Source organism: Mastigoproctus giganteus, chromosome 2, assembly GCF_048544385.1.
Source record: "Mastigoproctus giganteus isolate SK-2022 chromosome 2, ASM4854438v1, whole genome shotgun sequence".
Classification (NCBI taxonomy): domain Eukaryota; kingdom Metazoa; phylum Arthropoda; class Arachnida; order Uropygi; family Thelyphonidae; genus Mastigoproctus; species Mastigoproctus giganteus.
The window spans coordinates 123,734,962-123,756,391 of NC_143576.1; the positions used below are offsets into that span (position 1 = coordinate 123,734,962).

Genomic DNA, 21,430 nt, shown 5'->3' on the forward strand with positions numbered 1-21,430 from the left:
GCAGTGTTCTCACACTCTCATAAATGTCTACATTATTTGCACAGATCCAGCTTAACAAAGTAAGGAAGAACAGAAAATATTTAAAATACCTGACCAAATATTAAATTAGCACATTAACCACCACAATGATAACAGAAAAACTCATGTGTTTTTTTTTTTTTTTTTGTGAGGGAGTCACAAGGCCTAATTGTGAAAAAAAAAAAGTTAGTTTTAAACACAAGACAAGTACAATGTATCATCTCATATCATTTGTTTACATTTATGCCATTTATTTCTCCAACTGATAGGAGCTTAATAGTAATTGCCAACTTATGAAGAGAAAAACAATGCAGTTTCAAAGTGAGATATTATTTCAACACTCCAGACCAACTGCTTGAAATGATTATATGATATAATGTACAATCGGCTACCACCGTCTATAACTGTCTACCACCTCACAGAACTCAAAAAATAAATACTGTGACACAAGTGAAGTGTCTCACAGAAGTTAACATGTTAAACAGTTTTAAGTTTTTGATGTGTAAACACCTTTGGCGACACCTACTAAATTGCGGACAGTAGAAAACAAATTTTGTCATGATTTTATGAAATGGAAATGACGTCAAATGAATTCATTTCTGGAAATGGCATCAGTTACTTTCCGAATAGGGTCTGACCCTAACTCAGTTATTTTTCAGTGTATTAAGAATTTGCAGATAAAGGAACCACTAGGTGGCAGTGATCACAGAGTACTGATATGCGATTTACTTAAAGATTTAATTACCATCAGAGGTAAAGGAAAGGGTTTTTGCTTCCGTAAAGGTGAGTACAGTGGTCTCAAAGTTTAAATTCTGTACAGTGGAATCAACTGACGATGTTACCAACAGTAAATTCTAAGTGGGAAGCATTCAAGGAATTAATCGTGGATGCTACTAAAAGTTTCATACCTATTAAGAAATATTGTTCAAGGTTCAGGCCTAAATGGTTATCTAATGAACTAATGAGACTCTTAACACAGAAGAAAAATGCATGGGATGCATATAAATTATCAAGCGACTCAGAAGCCTATGGCAGATATAAGCTAGTCTGTAATCAGGTCACAACGGAGGTTAGGCAGGCGAAGGCAGATTACGAGAAATCTTTGGCAAAAGATGCTAAGAAAAACAGCAAGAATTTCTTTACTTATATAAACTCTAAAAGGAAGGGGATGAATCTGATTAGTCCACTTGACATTGATGGTTCGACTGTTGATGATCCTGCTCAGATAGAAACAAACTGAATGAGTATTTTGCATCTACATTCACACATGAGGAATTATTAAGGTTTGAAAATGGCAGAAGGTCATCAAATTGTAGCAGGATACTTAATGATTTTGTAATAACTGAGAGCAAAGTGGAGGAGAAATTGTTGAAGTTAAACATAAGAAAAGCACCTGGGGTGGATGGGATCTATCCAGTTATATTAAAGGAGACAGCAAAGCAACTAAGCAAACCATTAGCCATAATTATGGGAGCATCCTTGGACTCAGGGGAGGTTCCCACGGACTGGATATGTGCAAATGTATCCCCAATTCACAAATGGGGATCGAAGGGTGACATGAGTAATTACAGACCAGTTAACTTCTGTTCCAGGTAAAATAATGGAGTCACTGGTTAAAGATGCATTGCAGGATCATCTAGACAAGACTGCAGCAATAATTCAGACACAGCATGGGTTTGTTAAGGGAAAGTCTTGTCTGACAAATTTGATAGGATATTATGATGTGGTTACAAAGGAACTGGATGCAAAAAATAATTCTGATATCATATATTTGGATTTCAAGAAAGTTTTTGACACTGTTGCGCATGGAAGACTATTGTATAAATTGAAGCAGAATAGTATTAAGGGTAAGTTGCTACAATGGATAAAAGGATGGTTAAGTGGAAGAGGGTGGTAATCAACGGGTGCTGCTCTTCGTGGACTAATGTAATTAGTGGAGTCCCACAGTGTTCGGTGTTGGGTCCACTGTTGTTTTCTATATTTATCAATGATATTGATGAAGGTATATCAGGCTTAATGTTTAAGTTTGAAGATGATACAAAGGTTGGCAGGGTTGTTAATGACAGTAATGGCAGTGTGCTACTGCAACAGAATCTAGATAATTTGGGCAGATGGGCTAAGAAATGGCAACTGAAGTTTAACCTTGACAAATGCAAAGTACTGCATATGGGTAGAAGTAACACCAGAGAAATATACCAACTGTGTGGTACTACATTTAAGGTGGTAGAAAATGAAAAAGACCTGGGAGTAATTGTGCAGTCAGATATGAAGTTTTCTGAGCAATGGAGACAGGCTGCCAGGGCAGGTCATGGGGTTTTGTCAATGATATATAGGAATTTTGCTAGCAGGGAAAAGGAGGTGATTGTCCCTCTGTATAAGGCAATGATCAGGCCACGCATTGAGTACTGCGTACAGGTCTGGAGACCTCATTTTAGGAAGGATGTGGATTTGCTCGAGCATGTACAGAGAAGGGCAACAAGATTGGTGAGGGGAATGAAGGGATCCTCTTACCAAGAGAGGCTTGCTTAAGTTCTGCAAATTGCAGTGGCTGGAGACTAGGCACCTGCGCAGTGATCTGATTGAGGTGTATAAGGCCTTGAATGGGTTGAGCACACTGAATTCTGATGGGATCCTTCCACTTGTTCAGATTACGAACCTAAGGGGGCATAAATTCAAATTAAGAAAGGACATCTGTAGAATAGATGTGCGGAAATTTGCCTTTAGCCAGCGGGTGGTTAATTGCTGGAATAAACTTCCATCTGTCATTGTGGAAGTTGATAGGTTGAATAAATTTAAGGAGGAACTGGACAGGCATTTGGAAGGAATGGTGTGATTTTTTTTTTTTTTGGCTGATTCTGCATAAGCTCATACACTTGCTTTCTTGCATCACATGCCACTACTGTTACTATTTCTAGAAGTGACATCAATAATGTCATTTCCGTTCTTTTTGCCTTTCCCATGGTTCGATCAGCACAAAGCATCATGGGAAAGGCAAAAAGAATGGAGTCAGGAAAGGAGATCGCACAAAGTATCATGGGAGGTGATCTTGGATGTGCTCAGAGCTGGCATAAATCAGCTGGTTGCGGAAAACCATTTATGGTTTGGGGCATACACTTAGGTGGCTTTGGGCTAACCACTGCCACCCGGGACAGAAACCTTTTGGTAACCAGACAAATTAATATCTTAAGGGCAGTGGCACAGTAGTTCCGTCTATCGCAACAGCAGCCTTACCAGTTAAAGTGTATGTAATGTAGGCATTACATACACTTATTACTGTATTACTGAAGCAGTTGTATATTTCCATCAAGAGGCAAATCAAACGTTTTTCCGCAACCAGCTGGGCCAGTCGAGAATATTTGAATTGGTTCACGATTCAAATATTAACAGATTCCAAATTACATGCATGAAAGAATCATTTGCTTGTCATTGGCCATTATCATTAAGTTACAAAAGTCCTCATTGGTCATCAAGTTTTTGCATTTCTTTGAAATTGGGCAGAGTTGGTTGAGTGTGGTGAGCTTTAGATCCTCATTTAACTTGCTGTTTGGATGATTGTAAGTTTTGAAATGGGTCTTCTTCTAGCAGTTGCATTACAAGGTTATGCAGGTCTTTACCGCATGCTTCGTCGGGGTCAACGTTGTCATTGTCTTGACACATTATCTTACATATTTCAATCGTTTTGCGAATTTCTAAGTCCAATTCATACAATTTATGCTGTTCTAGTATGATGTCTTCATTGTCGTCGTAGATCTTGACATCATCTCTTACTGGAATGGAGTATGTGCAGCGTTACAATCTTGTGCTTGTACTTGTTGAGATCCTGAGCCAAGTGATAGTTTCGATAGTGTATTATGCTTGGATACTGTAGTTTCTTGTTCTTAGTTGGTATGTCAAGTCCAGTAGCTTCCAAGATTAATTCTTTGAATGCTTCCCATTTTGAATTTGCTGTTGGTAACATCACCAGTTGGTCCCACTGTATAGAATTTAAATACAGTCTCAGACCTCTGTAGTTGCCTTAACAAAAGTAAAAACCCTTCCCTTTACCCTTGATGGTAGTTACCTCTGAGTAAATCCCACTTCAGTTCTGATTTTCGTCAAAGATGTTTACACATAAAACATCTATTGTGTGTAAAGGGTAAACATGCAATTTTATTCTTCTGGACATAAACTTAATAAAACATAAAAACCAATAGCTGTCCTTACCCTCAATTTTGTATCCAGCTTGAATAAGAGAATTCAATGCAATATCAACATTATGGATTTTTTGAAGCCTGCTAATAGCTGGAACTCTAAGCTTACAGGATAAATTCCACTTATGTAAAAGCAGCTCTAAGGCACGGCTGAAAAAAATATTTACAAAGATATAAGAGCTCGATAAAACTAATTTAAAGGATAATTTAACATTAAACAATCATATATTAAAAGCAAAAAACAGAAATGGCCTATTATATAAATTAAATATTCTAAGTGATTAACTGGTTGTTGTTGCCTTCAGATTGGACATTATAATACAAGAAAATTATATATACAGGTGACCCCTGCTTAACACTGATAATTCGTTCCCGAAAAACAGAGCTAAGTGAATCAGCGCTAAATGAGCACCGTATTCCCGTAATATAACATGTATTTGTGAGTTGCTATGCCATAGGATATTTCCTAATCGATAACAAAAGGTAACAAAAAAATGAACAAATGTCGGTCAAAATACTTAATATTAAAGATTTGTGCATATAAAATATTCTCCATCACATACGTATATAATTATGTGGTAAGTAACTACATTACGTATCAAAATTAAACTGAAAATCATGAATTAATTAATCCGATGGGCTGTTGAGTTTTTGTAACTTTGGTCGATTTTGGGTTGTACTTTGGCCATCTTCCTAGTAAACTAAAAGGGGTTTTACTTTAAAATCCCCACAGCATTACCACCCAACATATTACCACCCATAAAGTCAACCGATCCTTTGCCGCTTTTGAAGCGTGCATGTTTTTTTTTTTTGAAAGTTTCAGCTCCTTGATCTGCACTTGCAGCTTTTCTCCCTGGATTTTAAATCTATCTTACCAGCCCTTACTACCTTTAAATGGTTCCACTTTTTTTTTTTTTTTTTTTAAAGGTGAGCTTTCTTCAGATCATCATATAGGCTAATCGCTTTTTCTTTAATTTTTTTTTTTTTTTTTTTTTTTTTTGGTAGTTGTTGGCGCATAGGCTTCTGTGGCCATAATGCACCTCCAAAGGTTTTTGCAGTACTTTGAACCAAGCCCGAAGCGGGAATCGAACCTGCGACCTTTGGGTTGCCAGGCAGGCACTTTGCCCACCCGGCTAGCCCAGTCGGCACTTTTTCTTTAATAATATTTAACTTAACGGAATTGTGGGTTGCATATTATCTTCAATAAAATTATTTAGAAGTCTCTCCATTTCAATTATAATAGCCGGCCTAATTGCTTGCAGTGGAACAGCTGTCTTTCCCGCTGCTAAAATTATTTCTTTATTTTTTATAATTGTTCTTACAGTTGAACCTGCCAGTACTAAATTATTGCACACAACCACTTGTCGTTGAACGGAATCGCTTCACTTCAAAACGTATATTTTAATTTTCAAATTCAGTATTTTTCTTACTTTAGTAGGTTTCGTACCACGTCCAGACATTGTTCCTTTTTAATTCTTATCCACAATTATTATTAATCTTTGAAAATGTAACTGCGTTGCATTAATTATGATACAATGTTCGATTAAACTGTCCATTACGGATGATGTCTAATACTGTACCAAGTGATGACTATACTTCGGATAAATGCATATAATGCAAATATTAACAAGCAATACTTGATCATTTTTTAAAATGTTGATCACAAAAAAGTCACCATAGCGCAATTAAATTAGCGTGGGAGAAAATTTTACTAAGCGTGGGAAAACTTGCTATTCATTTTCAAGCTATCAACTACATCAGATGAAACGTTTTCGTTAAACATGCCAAAAATTCAATCTGTAAGCGAGTAAAAGAATGTTATAATGAGTTGTGACAGCACGGCAGTGTTAGAGTTAGATATGGGTTATAATATAAAACAGCGATATAGCAAATCAGCGTAGAGTGAACCGTGTTATAACAAGGTCCTGCTGTACACATTTTTTAAATTGAAATTTCGAAATTTGAACTTTTTCATCACTGTAACAGAAGGTGGCCAAGTTCAAAAGCTTTTTATCACTCGGGAATGTTTATGTCACTGTATGTATGGCATGATGTAACTTCTTGTTATAAATGGTATGCAGAAACAACTACGTTATAAATATATCAGTTGAATAATTTCTTAATAATTCATAATTCTTTCAGTAACAAAATTAATACTCTAGGCTCTTAATATGTAAGCATTACTTAACCAATAAGAATCAAAAGCAATACCTTTCAACAAACAACTTTATGTCCAGACCTTCCGCTAAAAGAGGTATCAAGGTGCATTCAATCAAGTTGTACTCCCCAAATTCCAGTTCTGCATTCCTTATATCTGTGTGACACCACATCTCTGATATCCCAACAATATCTGCCTTTGATGTTTTGACCAACACCTCAAATTAACCAAATTTATTTACCAAACTCCTGGCATTGGTGTACATGCAAGTATACATGCACCTGTTCCTATTCATAGCTTCCCTAATGCAACCCATATGTTTCCTTGTACCGTAATGACTCCCAGCAGTCTGAAATCCCCTGCACCTTGTTTTCCAGGCTGCTACTGATTCCAATAGAAGCAGTGCAAGAATCACTTTCACCTCTGCCAGCAGCTACTGTTAATATTTTAGTCCATGTATCCCCCCCCAAGCTAGTAGTTTTCCGACCCACCTAACACTGCCTCGATAGCATCAGTAAATATTCTTGCACCCTTTCTATTTAAATGTATCCCATTCCTGTAGAAGCAATCTCTTCTGTTAACAAGCACAGACCCGGCTGAGAAAAATTCTACCCCTTGAGCCTTGCACAATCTATCCATAGCCAAATTGACCGAGAAAGCTCTCATCATATACTCCCTCCTATCGTGTCTGGGCAGAATTGCAGACACTTTCAAATTCAACCCTAACTCACGGCTTTTTTTCAACAGTGACCTGTACTTGTTAAGTAATTCTGCCGGTCTCCTCTTAATATCACTGGTGCCAACAAGCACAACAATATCACCTTTTGTTCCCTTAAAAGATGATATCTGCTCTACAACGTCATCAACCTTTGCCCCTGGCAGACATACCCTGGTCCTGCAGCATTTGTGCAGGTCTAGCTCAATACAGTGAAGTACAGAAGAGGAGAAAACATTGGAGGTAACCAAACAAAATAAAAACATGGACGTCATGAAATTCGGGCATCAGGTCATCACCAAATTTTTGAAAAAAGGGGAATGCACAAAAGCTGTATACAGTGACCATGCCCCTTCTGAATACCAGAAAAAATTTTGGTCTAAGCATTTCAGATGGGATCAAGAATCCATAGAAAATAACCCCACTTGGGACAGCCAGTGGAAGTGACAATTCCCAAAATGTGCCAAAAAAAATTGAAAAGCTAGTAAGTATTACCCACATAATGCATGGAAGCCCAAGGCTTTTGTTGCACCAACTAAAAAAAAAAATAATACAGTCCATTCCGGTTATTTGGGACACATCGGGACTAGTGCATTTTGGCACTAGTGAAACTTCGGATAATTGGGCTGCCCCAATTATCCGAAGTTTCACGTAAATAGTTAAAAATACAATGTAACCTCCCCCCCCCCTTTTACAATTGGTTCACTGTACAATCAAATCACATTACGATGAACTCAACATAGTAAAGTACCGTTCACTATACGATGTGGAGTAAGCGCCGGTCATTGTGATCACGCTTGTGAATTGAATTTTAATCCTATTAAACAGCAATTCTAATTAGCAAAAATAGGAGAAATATTATCCACAACTTTGCTGTGGATAAAAGCAAATATATATTAAGCACAAATTTACACTTTATTACCTTACCAATTAAAATATACGTGAAAATCGGAAGAATATACGTGATAATCTGAATAATTAATACGTACTGTAATATGTACATACAGTACTTACTAGCACAAATTACTAGTTGACATTTCTGCTCACTCTACGTTTGTGGGTGGGGGTTAAAATTTAAAACAGTAAAAAGATAAGCCATCAATAACAAAAAACACGGCACACACACAAATTGCAAGTAACACAATATGCGCAAGTGAGAACGGAGTAACGAGTTACAAAACTTTAAAAATAGGAATAAAGAGATCTGAAAATTAATTTTTTTATATGATTGAAGATTTCATGGAAGTGTGAACACATTTCACCATGGGCACCTCCGTAGCCAGGTGGGAAGTGGCAGCAGCAGTGTGTAGCACACGCTTCTTGATTAGACCGGGGTTCGAGCCCGTCACCACCATATACGGAGGATGCAGAAAGGTCAGGGAATGACCATCGCATATTCCGGAGCAATATGGCCTTAGTTGCTAATGCTCCTAAAAAAACCCAATAACAACAACATTTCACCATAATAACCCACAGAATTCCAGCTGTCGGTGTTATCGCAAATTCAGTAAGATCGAGTTTACTGTCTGTTTATGATAGATTTCACTAACAGAAAAGCCCAATAAACAGGTGACTGCTAATTGTTTTTATTGTTTTATGGTTGTGACCTCCAGAATTTCAACCGAACCATGTGGTACCGTCGGAGACAATCTTAGGGTAATCTCCAGTGCCGCAGTCTCCTGCCCCGATTAAACGGCATGTTGTCCCAATTAAGCGAAGTAAGCCCTGGCTATTTTCTCGATTGTTTCTGTTTTTTAAGATTTGCCCCAAATAAACGGCTGCCCCGATTAACCGGTGGCCCAAATAACCGGAATCCACTGTAATAATAAATAAATAATAAAACAAAATAACTAATTGGCTCCCTCCTCACATAAGAACCTATCCAGGTGACCTTTGAATCTCCCCAAGATGTCAAAATTTAACTATCCTGAGGAAAATTATTCCAGTAATCAACAACACAATAGCTAAAAGAAAACTTTTAGTTAGCAATTATAATCCATAATTATTTCACCATAATTTGAATTTACACCCTCTAGTTCTGGAATCATTTATAATTGTGATAACTGCATTCATTTTGCTATCCTCTCTCAGAACATTATCAGAACAATCAGGTTCCCTCTGAAGTGTTTGCTGAAGTGATTTCTGACATGCTAAACTCTGAAGGCCACATATTTGAGATCCTTGCATATATGGGTGCCATTTTGCAAGTCTCTCAAAATGGGCTGCCAAATCTGGACTATTTCAAGAACCTTAACATCTATTATATCATAACTTCCAAGTACCCTTCTTTCTCTACTGTTTTTAATTTAATCCCACTGTGTATAAGGTTATTTTGGGGTTGCTTCCTCAGAGTGTAAGACCTTGCATTTTGCTGCATTAAAACTTAGCTACCACTTTTCTGATCCTCCCTGAAGGCTACTTCATTCAGAAGAAGCAGTTCCTTTTTTTTTTTTTTTTTTTTTTGTTTCATACCACTGCCACGTTACAACAGTATTTGTGGTCACGTAAGGTTTGTGTTACCTACACCTCAATGGTCCCACTATTCCTGATTACAGTAACGCTGTAATCAGGAATCAGCCATATTATTTGGAGAAAGGAAATATATTGTGCAAAATGGATAGGTGGCAGAGAGAACCGAGGTATGTCTGGCAGGGACAAACGTTGATGATGTTGTAGAGCAGATATATTTTAAGAGCATAAAAGGCAATACTGTTGTACATGTTCCAACTAATGATATTAAGAATAGATCTGAGGACTTAAATACAGAGCAATGTTGAGAAAAACAAGGGAGTCAGGGTTGAAAATTTGAAAGTGCCTGCAACTCTGCCCAGATACAATACTAGGGAGTACATGATGAGAGCCTTGCAATTAATTTGGCCCTGGAGAGACTATGCAAGGCTCATGGGTTAGAATTTTTCTCAGAGTGGTCTGTGCTTGTTAACAGAACTGCTGTTACAAGGGATGGGATGCACTTAAACAGAAAGGGTGCAAAATCATTTGCTGATGCTATCAACGCAATGTTAATTGGGTTGGAAAACTGTTAGCTTGAGGGGAAGAGGTTATGTATAGATTAACAATAGCCGCAGGTTGAGAAAAGTGAAGTTAAATATAAAAAAAGGCACTTAGGGTGGATATAATCTATCCAATTATATTAAGGGAGGCAGCAAAGGAGGTAAACACAGCCTTAGCTGCTTATGAAAGCACAATTAAGAGAGTGATCATGAGAGCACCTTTGAACTCAGGAGAGATCCCTGTGCACTGGAGATGTGCAAATGTATCCCCAATTCACAAAAGGGTTCATTTATGCATTATAACATTCAATGGTTATCAAAGGGAAAGGTACTTGAGAGATTTTGGAACCTAAGAGTTTTAAAATTTTTAGAAGAAAAGGATGAACTGCCAAACAACTGCAGACTTCTGAAGAACAAAAAATGGTTGTGGGATCTTGCTTTCCTTAAGGATACCATGGGACATTTGAACAACCTTAATTTGAACTCAAGGTAAAAACTAATTTATTGATGTTAATTAATGATAAATTAATGACATTATGTGCAACATAATAACGCTATTACGTGCAACATCATTCAAAGCAAAACAAGCTTTTTTTGAAAGATTTTGTCCAAAATGTTTCGACTTATAACAAATTTAAAATTAAAGTAGCAATCAAGCAAATTTTTAAAAGTATAAAAATTTAGTGAACATTCTGAAAACTGTTTGAAGTAAGATTTGAACTTCCAGGAAGACAAATACAATGCTGAACTACATGAACCCTTTTGCAACAAAAATTGCTAATCTCGACAGGCATCCAGCTGAAATTCAAACTGAAATCCTTGATCTCCAGAACCACACTGCACTGCCCACCAAATATAAAGAAATAATTTCTACTCCTGCAAGTCAAGATTATATTGATTTTTAAAAATTTCTTCCTGTGAATGAATATCCAAATTTATGCAATCTAGTTCTCAAGTATTTGTGCAAATGTGGCTCTACAAATTTGACTAGGTGGTAGACTACTCATCAACCAGTGCAATACCACCACTTTGCTTATTGCAGGTTTGAAGTGGGGAACCTATATTGTCCTCCGAGCAAAGTTCCCATCAACCCTCCCCCATTTTTTCCATCATGCAATATGATTAATGTCTTTTGAGGTTATGATGAACACCATGGCGAGATTCAAACTTCCTTACATTTCGATGGTACAGCTCTAAAACGGTGGTCGCAGGCTGGCCGCTAGTTAGTACACCGGACCGAACCTATTGGTGAATCTCTAGGAGGTTTCTGGATCAACTAGTGTATAATCTTGCTAACTCTACTCTACCTGATAGAGAGTGGAGGGAGACCAAGTAGAGTGCATGTGGGGGCATTGTTGAGGCCACATTATGTCAAGGATCTGGGTATATTCTTACCATGTGTACACCATACCCAAAAAATTTCAATACTTCATACAGCATCCACCCCCCCCACACACTTTTTCTTATTATTGAATACACCATGAATTGTGAAATTAATCTGTTAAAAGATATGAACCTCCCAAACACTTCCTAGTTCATTTCACAAATATACGTGGTCTCTGTTCTAATCTCAATTGTGTCCATTTCCACTTACAGTCTGCCAAAACCCATGTAATTTTTCTGACAGAATCTCTGTTATCGGTTGATTCAACCACTGCTCATCTCAGTTGTCCCAATTATTCGCTGTATAATTCCTTTCACCTCAAAGGTGGTACTTGTGCATGTCTGTTCCGGTATTCCCTGTCAGAGACTTGGTAATTTTGAATCTGCTCTTTTCGATCTTCTCTGGCTTAAAATCTCTCTACCTCATTCTGTCAAATTCATCTGTTGTCCCTACTGTTCTCCCAACTCCACTAATCACGTGCAACTCTTTGACTTCCTCTCTTTGCAACTAGACTTTCCCCAGTCCAACTTTCCTAACAGGTAGGTAATTTTCCTTCGTTATTTTAATGTTCACAATTCCAGCTAGCTTCTATTTTCTAGTCACAGACCCAGCTGGTCGAGATGCTGAGTTGAGGCATTTACAATTACTAATAACCTCACACAGATTGTTCATTTACCTACCAGAATACCAGACAATCCTAGCCATAGAGCCAACACGCTTGACCTTTTTCTAACAAACAACCCTTCTAAGTACACAGTCAAAGTGAGTGGTCCTTTAGGGACCTCAGATCACAACTTTGCATGACCTACAAGATTTCTTTTCTTCTTTTCCTTGGTCCAATAATTGTTTCAAAACTTCTGTCAACGTTTGCTCAGATCGGTCAGTGAAATTATTCTTGTAGGAATGGAATCCTTTATTCAATACTCCATCTTAAAATCTCGTCCTTTATCCAAACCTTGGTTTTAAAATAAATGTGATAAGGCTGTTCAAGAGAAGAACGTTGCATATCGTAATTGGCTTGTTTCCAATTCTTCAGTTTCATTTTCTGTCTACACCAGAACTCGCAACAATTGTAAAGCAGTTATTAATCAGTCCAACCTAGATTTTGAACAGGCTAAGAGTAGAAAATTTGGTTCTTGCCCTAATGGTAGCCGAGCATTCTGGTCTCTTGACAAAGCTATTGGACACAACTTTTGCCCATCTCTGGCTCCCATATCTGTCAAAACCAGATGGTTCTATTGTCACTTCAGCTAAGAATAAAGCTGACCTGCTAGCATCCCATTTTTCTTTCAACTCATGTATTAATGATCTTGGTAAAACACATCCCACCTTCCCAGCATGCTCCATTCAATGCCACCTGTGGTCTGCCATCAAAAGGAAGTCAGAATGATTTTGACGAATCTTGATGCTAAGAAAGCTCCAGGCCCGATGGTATTTCTCCACTTGTTCTCAAAACATAGGAGTAATCTCCTGAGCTTACTCCTGTTCTTTGCCGACTTTTTTCACTTTCTTATTCAAAAGGTGCTTTTCCTTCTGCTTGAAAATTTGCTCATATCCAGCCAGTTCCTAAAAAGGGTGACATGTCCCTCCCATCCAATTATCATCCCATTGCAATTACTTCTACTCTTTCTAAAGTAATGGAGAAATCAATTAACCGCCAACTCAAAACTATCTAGAAACCTTCCATCTGATCAATGATTGCCAGTATGGATTCCGTCAGTGTCGATCCACTGGTGATATTCTGGCTTATGTTACCCATTTATGGAAAAATTCGATTGAAAAGTTTGGCAAAACACAACCAGTTGCTCTTGACATCTCAAAGGCTTTCCATCAAGTTTGGCATAAAGTTCTTCTAAACAAGCTTCCATCTTATGGTTTGCCAACTGTTTTTTGTAATTTGTTATCCAGTTTTCTATCTGACCACTAGGGTAGATGGCCCTGTCTTCTAACTTCCCCACTAATGTTAATGTCCCCCAAAGTTCAGTTCTTTCACCCACTCTTTTCCTCTTGTATATTAATAACCTTCCATTGAACAGAAATCATATCCATAGTTTTGCTGATGAGAGCACATTGCATTCCACTTTCCATTTTGAGAAACCTCGCCCTGCTCAATCAGCTTCTAAAATATCCACTACCAATTCTGTCAATGCTAATCTCCAGTGGGGCAAAGAGAATTTAGTTGATTTCAATCCTTCTAAAACTCAGTCCTGTCTTATAGCTTGCAAAAAAGAATTGTTCTGCTTCTATGCTTATCTTTGGTGACACTCCGATTTCTAGGCAAGATGATATATCTCTTTTGGGAATTACCCTGACTTCTAATCCCTCTTGGCACAAGCACATTACAAATATTGCTTCCTCCGCATCTAAAAAACTTGGTTTTCTCTTCCGCTCGCAGCGTTACTTTTCTTCCAAAAAGCTGTTCATTCTGTACAAATCGCAAATCCACCCTACCTTGGAATATTGTTCCTACATCTGTGGTGGTGCCCCAAAAACCCTCTTGGGCTTCTAGTCTCCATTCAGAAGAGGGCAGTTAGGTTAATTAATGACTCATCTCTAACAGAGTCTCTCCACTCTGTCTCATAGGCGTTCTGTTTCCTGCTGCATGCCTTTTCTATAGATACTTCCACGGGCACTGTTCTCCAGAATTGGCTTCTATAATTCCCGCTCTCTCTTTCAAAACAGTCCGAACACATGCTGCCAACAGCCAACATTCATTTACTGTCCAACTTCCAACTCCCAGAACCAACTTTTCATCTTTCTTGCTTATTCATTCAACTGCCATTTTCTGGAACAACCTTCCTTCATAGGTATTTTCTGAAAATTACAGCCTACAGAAGTTCAAAATCTAATGCCAACAAATCTCTTCTTTTGTCTTCTCAACCTGCAACCCATGCACGGTATTAAGTACTATAGGCTAATACCTCTCGTGTATGGGGTTTACATAAAAAAGCACACATTCGTAAACAATCGTTTTCAACAATGAAAATCATAAAAACCAAGTATCGATGAAAACTGACTGATGTCCATTTGAAAAATTTAATACAGTTGTGCCGCCATATCTGCTGATTCAGTTACATGTGGTTAACCACAGAGAAGGAAAAAAAAAAAAAAAACGATGCTGATTTTAAATCTAATAGCTTCCCTTTATTTTTTACAATGATGTGTATGGTTTGGTCACCAACATTGTTTCTTTAGAGATTTAATGGATGCAACGTTCTCAAACTTTTGAATAATTTCAAGTTTTTGTTTAATTTGAAAGCACAACTCTTGCATTTGCCCATCATTTTGTTCCCTTTGTTCCACACACCAATCTCGTTGCCCTTCTCTGTACTCATTCCAGTAGCTTTGCATCGTTCCTAAAATGAGGCCTCCAGACCTGTATGCAGTACTGAAGGTGTGGCCTGACCATTGCCTTATACAAGGGAACAATCACCTTATTCCTGCTAGCAAAATTCCTGTATATCATTGACAAGACACCATTAGCTACCCTTGCAGCCTGTCTGCACTGCTCAGAAAACTTTATATCTGACAACACAATTATACCCAGGTCCTATTCATTCTCCACTACCCTGAGTGTAGTACCACCCAGTTGGTATGTTACTCTTAGGCTTCCTGCTACCCAATATTAAGTACTTTACATTTTTCAATGTTAAACTTCAGTTGCCACCTCTCAGCCCATCTGTTCAATTTTTTCCAGATCCTGTTGCAGTAGTTTACTATCATTACAGCCATTAACAACCCTACCAACCTTCAATATCATCTGCAGTTAGACATTAAGCCTGATATACCTTCATCAATGTTATTGATAAATACAGAAAACAATAATGGCCCAACACCGAACCCTGGGGACTCCACTAATATAACATTAGTCCATAAAGAGCAGTGTCCATTGGTTACTACTCTGTCTTCTCCCACTCAACCATCCTTTTATCCATTGTACAAACTAGCCCTTAATGTCATACTGCTCCATTTTGTACAGTAGTCTTCCATGTGCAACAGTATCAAATGCTTTCCTAAAATCCAAATACAGTCGATTCCGGTTATTTGGGACACATCGGGACTAGTGCATTTTGGCCCGATTAAGTGGCTGCCCCAATTATCCGAAGTTTCACGTAAATAGTTAAAAATACAATGGACCTCACTTTACCATTGGTTTACTGTACAATCAAATCACGTTATGATGGACTCACAATAGTAAAGTTCACTATACAATGTGTAGTAAGCGCCGGTCATTGTGATCACGTTTGTGAATTGAATTTCAATTCTATTAAACAGCGATTCTAATTAGCAAAAATAGGAGAAATATTATCCACAGGCTATAAAATTAAAGATATATTAAGCACAAATTTACCCTTTATTACCTTTCCAATTAAAAAATTAAATGATATGTGAAAATCTGAAGAATATACACGTGATAATAGGAATATTTAATACGTACTGTAATATGTACATATTAACTAGTTGACATTTCTGTTCATTGACATTTGTGGATGGAGGTTAAAATTTAAAACAGTAAAAAGATAAGCAATCAATAACAAAGAACACAGCACACACAAATTGCAAGTAACACGATACATGCAAGTGAGAACGGAGTAACAAGTTACGAAGCTTTAAAAATAGGAATGAAGAGAAGATTCTGAAAATTAATTTTTTTATATGATTGAAGATTCCATGGAAGTGTAAACACCACATTTCACCATAATAACCCACAGAATTCCAGCTGTAGGTATTATCGCAAATTCAATAAGATCGAGTTTACTAACCATTTATGATAGATTGCACTAAAAAAAAAAAAAAAAAAAACTATTATATTTAGGCCAACCGAATAATTAAATTCATCTGCTGTGCTGTGTCTTATGTCTGTTAATTGCATGTATTCTATGGTCAATTTGTCTGTTTGCTGGATGAAAAACTCGTTTCTGGGGGAAAAACCTTGCTATATATGCCTCAGACCGTTTAACCCAGCCATGGAGTGAAAAAAGCCCACTAAAGTTCCTCGCGTCGTCGACGGGATTCAAACCTGGGCCTTTTCTACCCGGTGTGGGGAGGACGATGACAATACCACTGTGCTACCCGCACAGACATATCCGTAGGCCTCCGTAGCCGAGTGGGCAGGAGCGGGAGTGCAGTAGCACACGCTCTTTGAGTAGACCGGGGTTCAAGCCCCTGCCTGCTGAATACGGTCGATTTGCCAACCCGCACTGGACCAGCGTGGCAGATTATGGTCCATTTCCCTCAGCATGAATTGTTGAGGAGGCTTCCACCCTGCAGTGGGTTGATAATGGCTGCACTTTACTTTTTTACCCGCACAGACAATAGATTGCACTAACAGAACAGCCCAACAAACAGGTGACTGCTAATTGTTTTATGGTTGTGACCTCCAGAAATCCGATCGAACCATGTGGTACGGTCGCAGACAAATTGTAGGGTAATCTCCAACGTTGCGGTCTCCTGCCTCAATTAAACGGCATGCTGTGCCAATTAAGCGAAGTAAACCCCGGCTATTTTCTCGACTGGGTTCTGTTTTTTAAGATTTTCCCCAAATAAACGGCTGCCCCGATTAATTGGTGTCCCAAATAACTGGAATCCACTGTATATGATATCAAAATTATTTTTTGTATCCAGTTGCTTTGTGACCACATAAGAGTATCCAATCAAATTTGTTAGACAAGACTTTCCCTTAACAAGCCCATGCTGTGTCTGAACTATAACTGCAGTCTTGTCTAGATGATTCTGCATTATGTCTTTAACCAGTAACTCCGTTATTTTTCCTGGAACAGAAGTTAGACTAACAGGTCTGTAATTACTCGTGTCACCCTTTGATACCGCCTTTGTGATTGGGAACACATTTGCACCTCTCCAGTCCATGGAAACCTCCCCTGAGTCCAAGGAAGCTTTTGCAATTGTGGCTAAGGGTTTGCTTACTTCCTTTAATATAACTGGACAGATCCCATCCACACCAGGTGCCTTTCTTATGTTCAATTTCAACAATGTCTCCTCCACTTTGCTCTCAGTTATTACAAAATCATTTAGCTCCATGCCAGAATTTGATAACCTTCTGGCCTCCACTTCCCTACAGACTTCATGTGTGAATGTAGATGCAAAATACTCAATTCAGTTTCTCAGCTGCCTCAGAAGGTTCATTAACAATTGAACTGTTCATGTCAAGTAGGCCAATCTTATTCATCCCCCTTCCTTCTAGAGTTTACATAAGTAAACAAGTCTTTACTGATTTTCCTTCCATCCTTTGCCAAATATTTCATGTAATCTGCCTTTGCGACTTGTTAGAGACTATCTTATAATTACCATAGGCCTCTGTGCCACCTAATAATTTATATGCATCCCATGCATTTTTCTTCTCTGTCAAGAGTCTCATTATTACATTTGACATCCATTTAGGCCTAAACCTTGGACAGTATTTCTTAGTTGGTATGAAAAGCCCAGTAGCTTCCAAGATTAATTCCTTGAATGCTTCCCATTTAGAATTTGCTGTTGGTAACATCATAAGTTGGTCCCACTGTACAGAATTTAAAAAATCTCTGAGACCACTGTAGACACCTTTACGAAAGCAAAAACCCCTCCCTTTATCCCTGCGGTAATTACATCTTTAAGTAAATCCCAATGAATAATTTTTTTCAAAGGTGGGCAGGATTGTTAATAACAGTAATGACAGTATGCTACTGCCACAGGATCTGGAAAAGTTAGGCAGATGTGCTGAGAAGTGGCAACTGAAGTTTAACATTGATAAATGCAAATAACCCTAGAGAAATGTACCAACTGGTACATTTCTCTAGGGTTATTTGCATTTATTACACTCAGGGTAGTGGAGAATGAAATGGACCTGGGGGTAATTGTGCAGTCAGATATGAAGTTTTCTGAACAATGCATACAAGTGCCAGAGTAGGTCAATGGATCTTGTCAATGATATACAGGAATTTTGATAGCAGGAATAAGGAGGTGATTATCCCCTTGTATAAGGGGATGGTCGGGCCACACCTTGAGTACTGCGTACAGGTCTGGATGCCTCATTTTAAGTATGATGTGGAGTTGCTAGAATCAGTACAGAGAAGGGCAACAACAAGACTGGTGAGATGAAGAAAGGGGTGCTCTTACAAAGAAAGGCTTAAGTTCTGCAATTTGCAGCATCTGGAAAATAGGCACCTGCAAGTTGATCTGATTTAGGTGTATAAGGCCTTGAATGGATTGAGCAGGCTCAATGATGATGGGATTCTTCCTCTTGCTCAGATTACAAACCTGAGGGGGCATAAACTGAAATTGAAGGAACACAGTTGTCAAATAGATGTGTGGAAATTTGCCTTTAGCCAATGAGTGGTTGATTGCTGAAATAAACTTCCATCTGTTGTTGTGGACGTTAATAGCTTAAATAAATTCATGGAAGAAGAGGACAGTCTTTTGAAGCGAATAAATGGGTAGGGCTTTTTTTTTTTTTTTTTTTTTGGCTGATGCATCAGCCAAAAAATTACAGTTCCTGAAAATTAGTCTACGGAAGTTGAAGTCTAATGTCAACAAATATCTTCTTTCGTCTTCTCAAACTACAACCCATGCATGGTAACTAAGTACTATAGGTTCTAATACCTCTCGTGTTTGAGGTTTTCATAAAAAAAAAAAATAAAATAAGCTTGCTTTCTTGCATTATATGCCTCTACTAATGCTAATCACTGCTGATAATCAGATCAAGAGTATATTACTCCCTCTGGTTGCCTCTCGAATGTGCTGCTGTAGAAAACAATCATCCAATAAATCCATAAGTCTTGCTAGTGTGCGAGTGACCAAACCACAAGTTCCAATTAATACCTGGGAAGTTAAAAATCCAACATAATAAGACATTCTGATTTGCTGGGCCACTATTTCTCTGTACAGTTGTTCTTTGTACTCATCACAGTTATTAGGACTATAAAAACATTCCCACTCTCATTTTTGTTTTCCCAGTGCTTATATCACACCGAACTGACTCAACATTGCAACTGTCCATGTATGTCAACTGTATGCACTTCCTTTTGTGTTTCTTAACTAAGAGCATAAACCTCCTCCCTTCTTATCCTGTCTATCCTTTCTGTACACATTGTACTCCCCATATTCCAATTCTACACTACTCATATGTATGACACCATGTCTCTGATTTCTCAACAATATCTGCCTTTGATGCCTTGACCAGCACTTCAGTACACCAATGCTAGCCACTAGCATTGGTGTACATGCAAGTATACATGCACTTGTTCTTATTCTTAGCTACCCTTACACAGCCCATGTATTTACTTGTTCCATGATAACTCCCATCAATCTGTGAAATCCTGAGCACCTTGCTTTCTAGGCTGCTGCTCATTTTAAGAGAAGTGCTACAAGAATCATTTTCACCACTGCCTGTGGCTACTGTTAATCTTTTAGTCTGTGAATCCTCCCAAACTAGCAGTTTTCCGACCCACCTAACACTGCCTCGACAGCATCAGCAAATATTCTTGCGCCCTTTCTATTAAGTGTATCCCATCCCTGTAGAAGTAATCTCTCCTGTTAACAAGCACAAACCAAGCCAAGAAAAATTCTACCCCATGAGCCTTGCACAATCTCTCCAGGGCCAAATTGATTGACAAGAATCTAATCATTGCAAATGCTTTCAAATTTAACCCTAACTTGTGACTTTTTTTTCAACATTGACCTGTACTTGTTAAGTAAATCTGCATATCTCCCACATGTCGTTAGTGCCAACAAGAGCAACAATATCTGCTCTACTTTTGCCCCTGGCAGACTAACACGGTCCTATTACACCTATCCTTTTTGCACAATATGTTACTTGTCTCCCTGACAATAGAATCACCGACAATAACCAGCTCCTGTGAGACCAGCGCATTCTGCCTTGAAGATTGCCGCTGTGTTGTCTGATGCACAAAACTGAGCTCTGGTTGAGTTGGGCAGCTGAGAGCTTGATGGGTCCCCCACTTTAATACCTTCGAGAGCATCTACCCGATTGTTCAAACTCTCATAGACATCTATCAGAATACTGAGTTGGTGCCTAATTTCTTGACACAATGGATAAAATATTATTTTTTACCTTAATCTTGGTGCCCAAATTTTAGAAGTGATACCTATATATCTGAAACAAATTTTTTGAACATTGCACATATATTACCTTTAAAAATGTGATATGGTATCACACGATGGGGCATGCAGCATAAAGTTATTTAAATTGGTTAAATATTTATTTATGATGTGTAGTTCCGTCCCCCCTTCCCTTCCTTAAAGGAAAACTGAAACACAACAAACCTATATTGTAGCATAACTAATATACTTACACAAGTCGTAATCCACAACGCAAGTCAACAGAAATATCGTTAACAGCATAGTCAAATTCTTCTAAAGCTGTTTGCTTGTGACTAACACAGTAGCCCAAGTATTTCAAGTGGCGTGTAATATCTCCTTCCCCACTAAGGTAATCTCTTGAAAATGCAAGAAGAAGATCACGGCTGGCCTAATGGGATGAAATAATTCATATAAATTATGATTTGTAGTCAACAGTGTACTTTTTATAACCATAATTTAAAGTTAATTTAATGGTTTCAAAAAAGCCAAAGACAAGAAAAGTCAAATTAATCAAATATACAGCAATATTCTGAAATTGCACAGCAATGCAACACAAATTACTTCTGATACATTACTACAAACTTCACTGTCATACAACTGTCATGGTCTAATTTAAAATGTATTAGATTTCAAATGTACAATCTTTGTACTACTATCAATTAATAAAAATTGTCTACATTCAACTAGTTTTCATATTCATGAAATCTTTAATTGCTAATCATTAAATACAGGAAAATGGAGTTTTACTTGAGAAATCATATCGCTTAAATCCAAGGATATGAGACTTATAATATAAACTCCAATCCAATGATATAAACTCCAATTTCCATCCCTTGTAGTGGAGGTTGATAGCCTAAA

The 21,430-nt window shown here is 37.9% G+C and overlaps 1 protein-coding gene across 1 annotated transcript in view; it reads right to left on the reverse strand.

The window, feature by feature from the left end:
* Positions 1-21,430, reverse strand: part of LOC150089540 (abnormal spindle-like microcephaly-associated protein homolog) — a 309,620-nt gene that overhangs the window by 176,452 nt on the left and 111,738 nt on the right. The window contains exons 6-7 of the mRNA XM_090390020.1: positions 20,785-20,960; positions 4,222-4,358 (exon numbers count right to left, since the gene is read on the reverse strand). Of these exons, the coding sequence (XP_090246146.1) occupies positions 4,222-4,358; positions 20,785-20,960 (313 nt within the window). The remainder of the gene's footprint in view (positions 1-4,221; positions 4,359-20,784; positions 20,961-21,430) is intronic.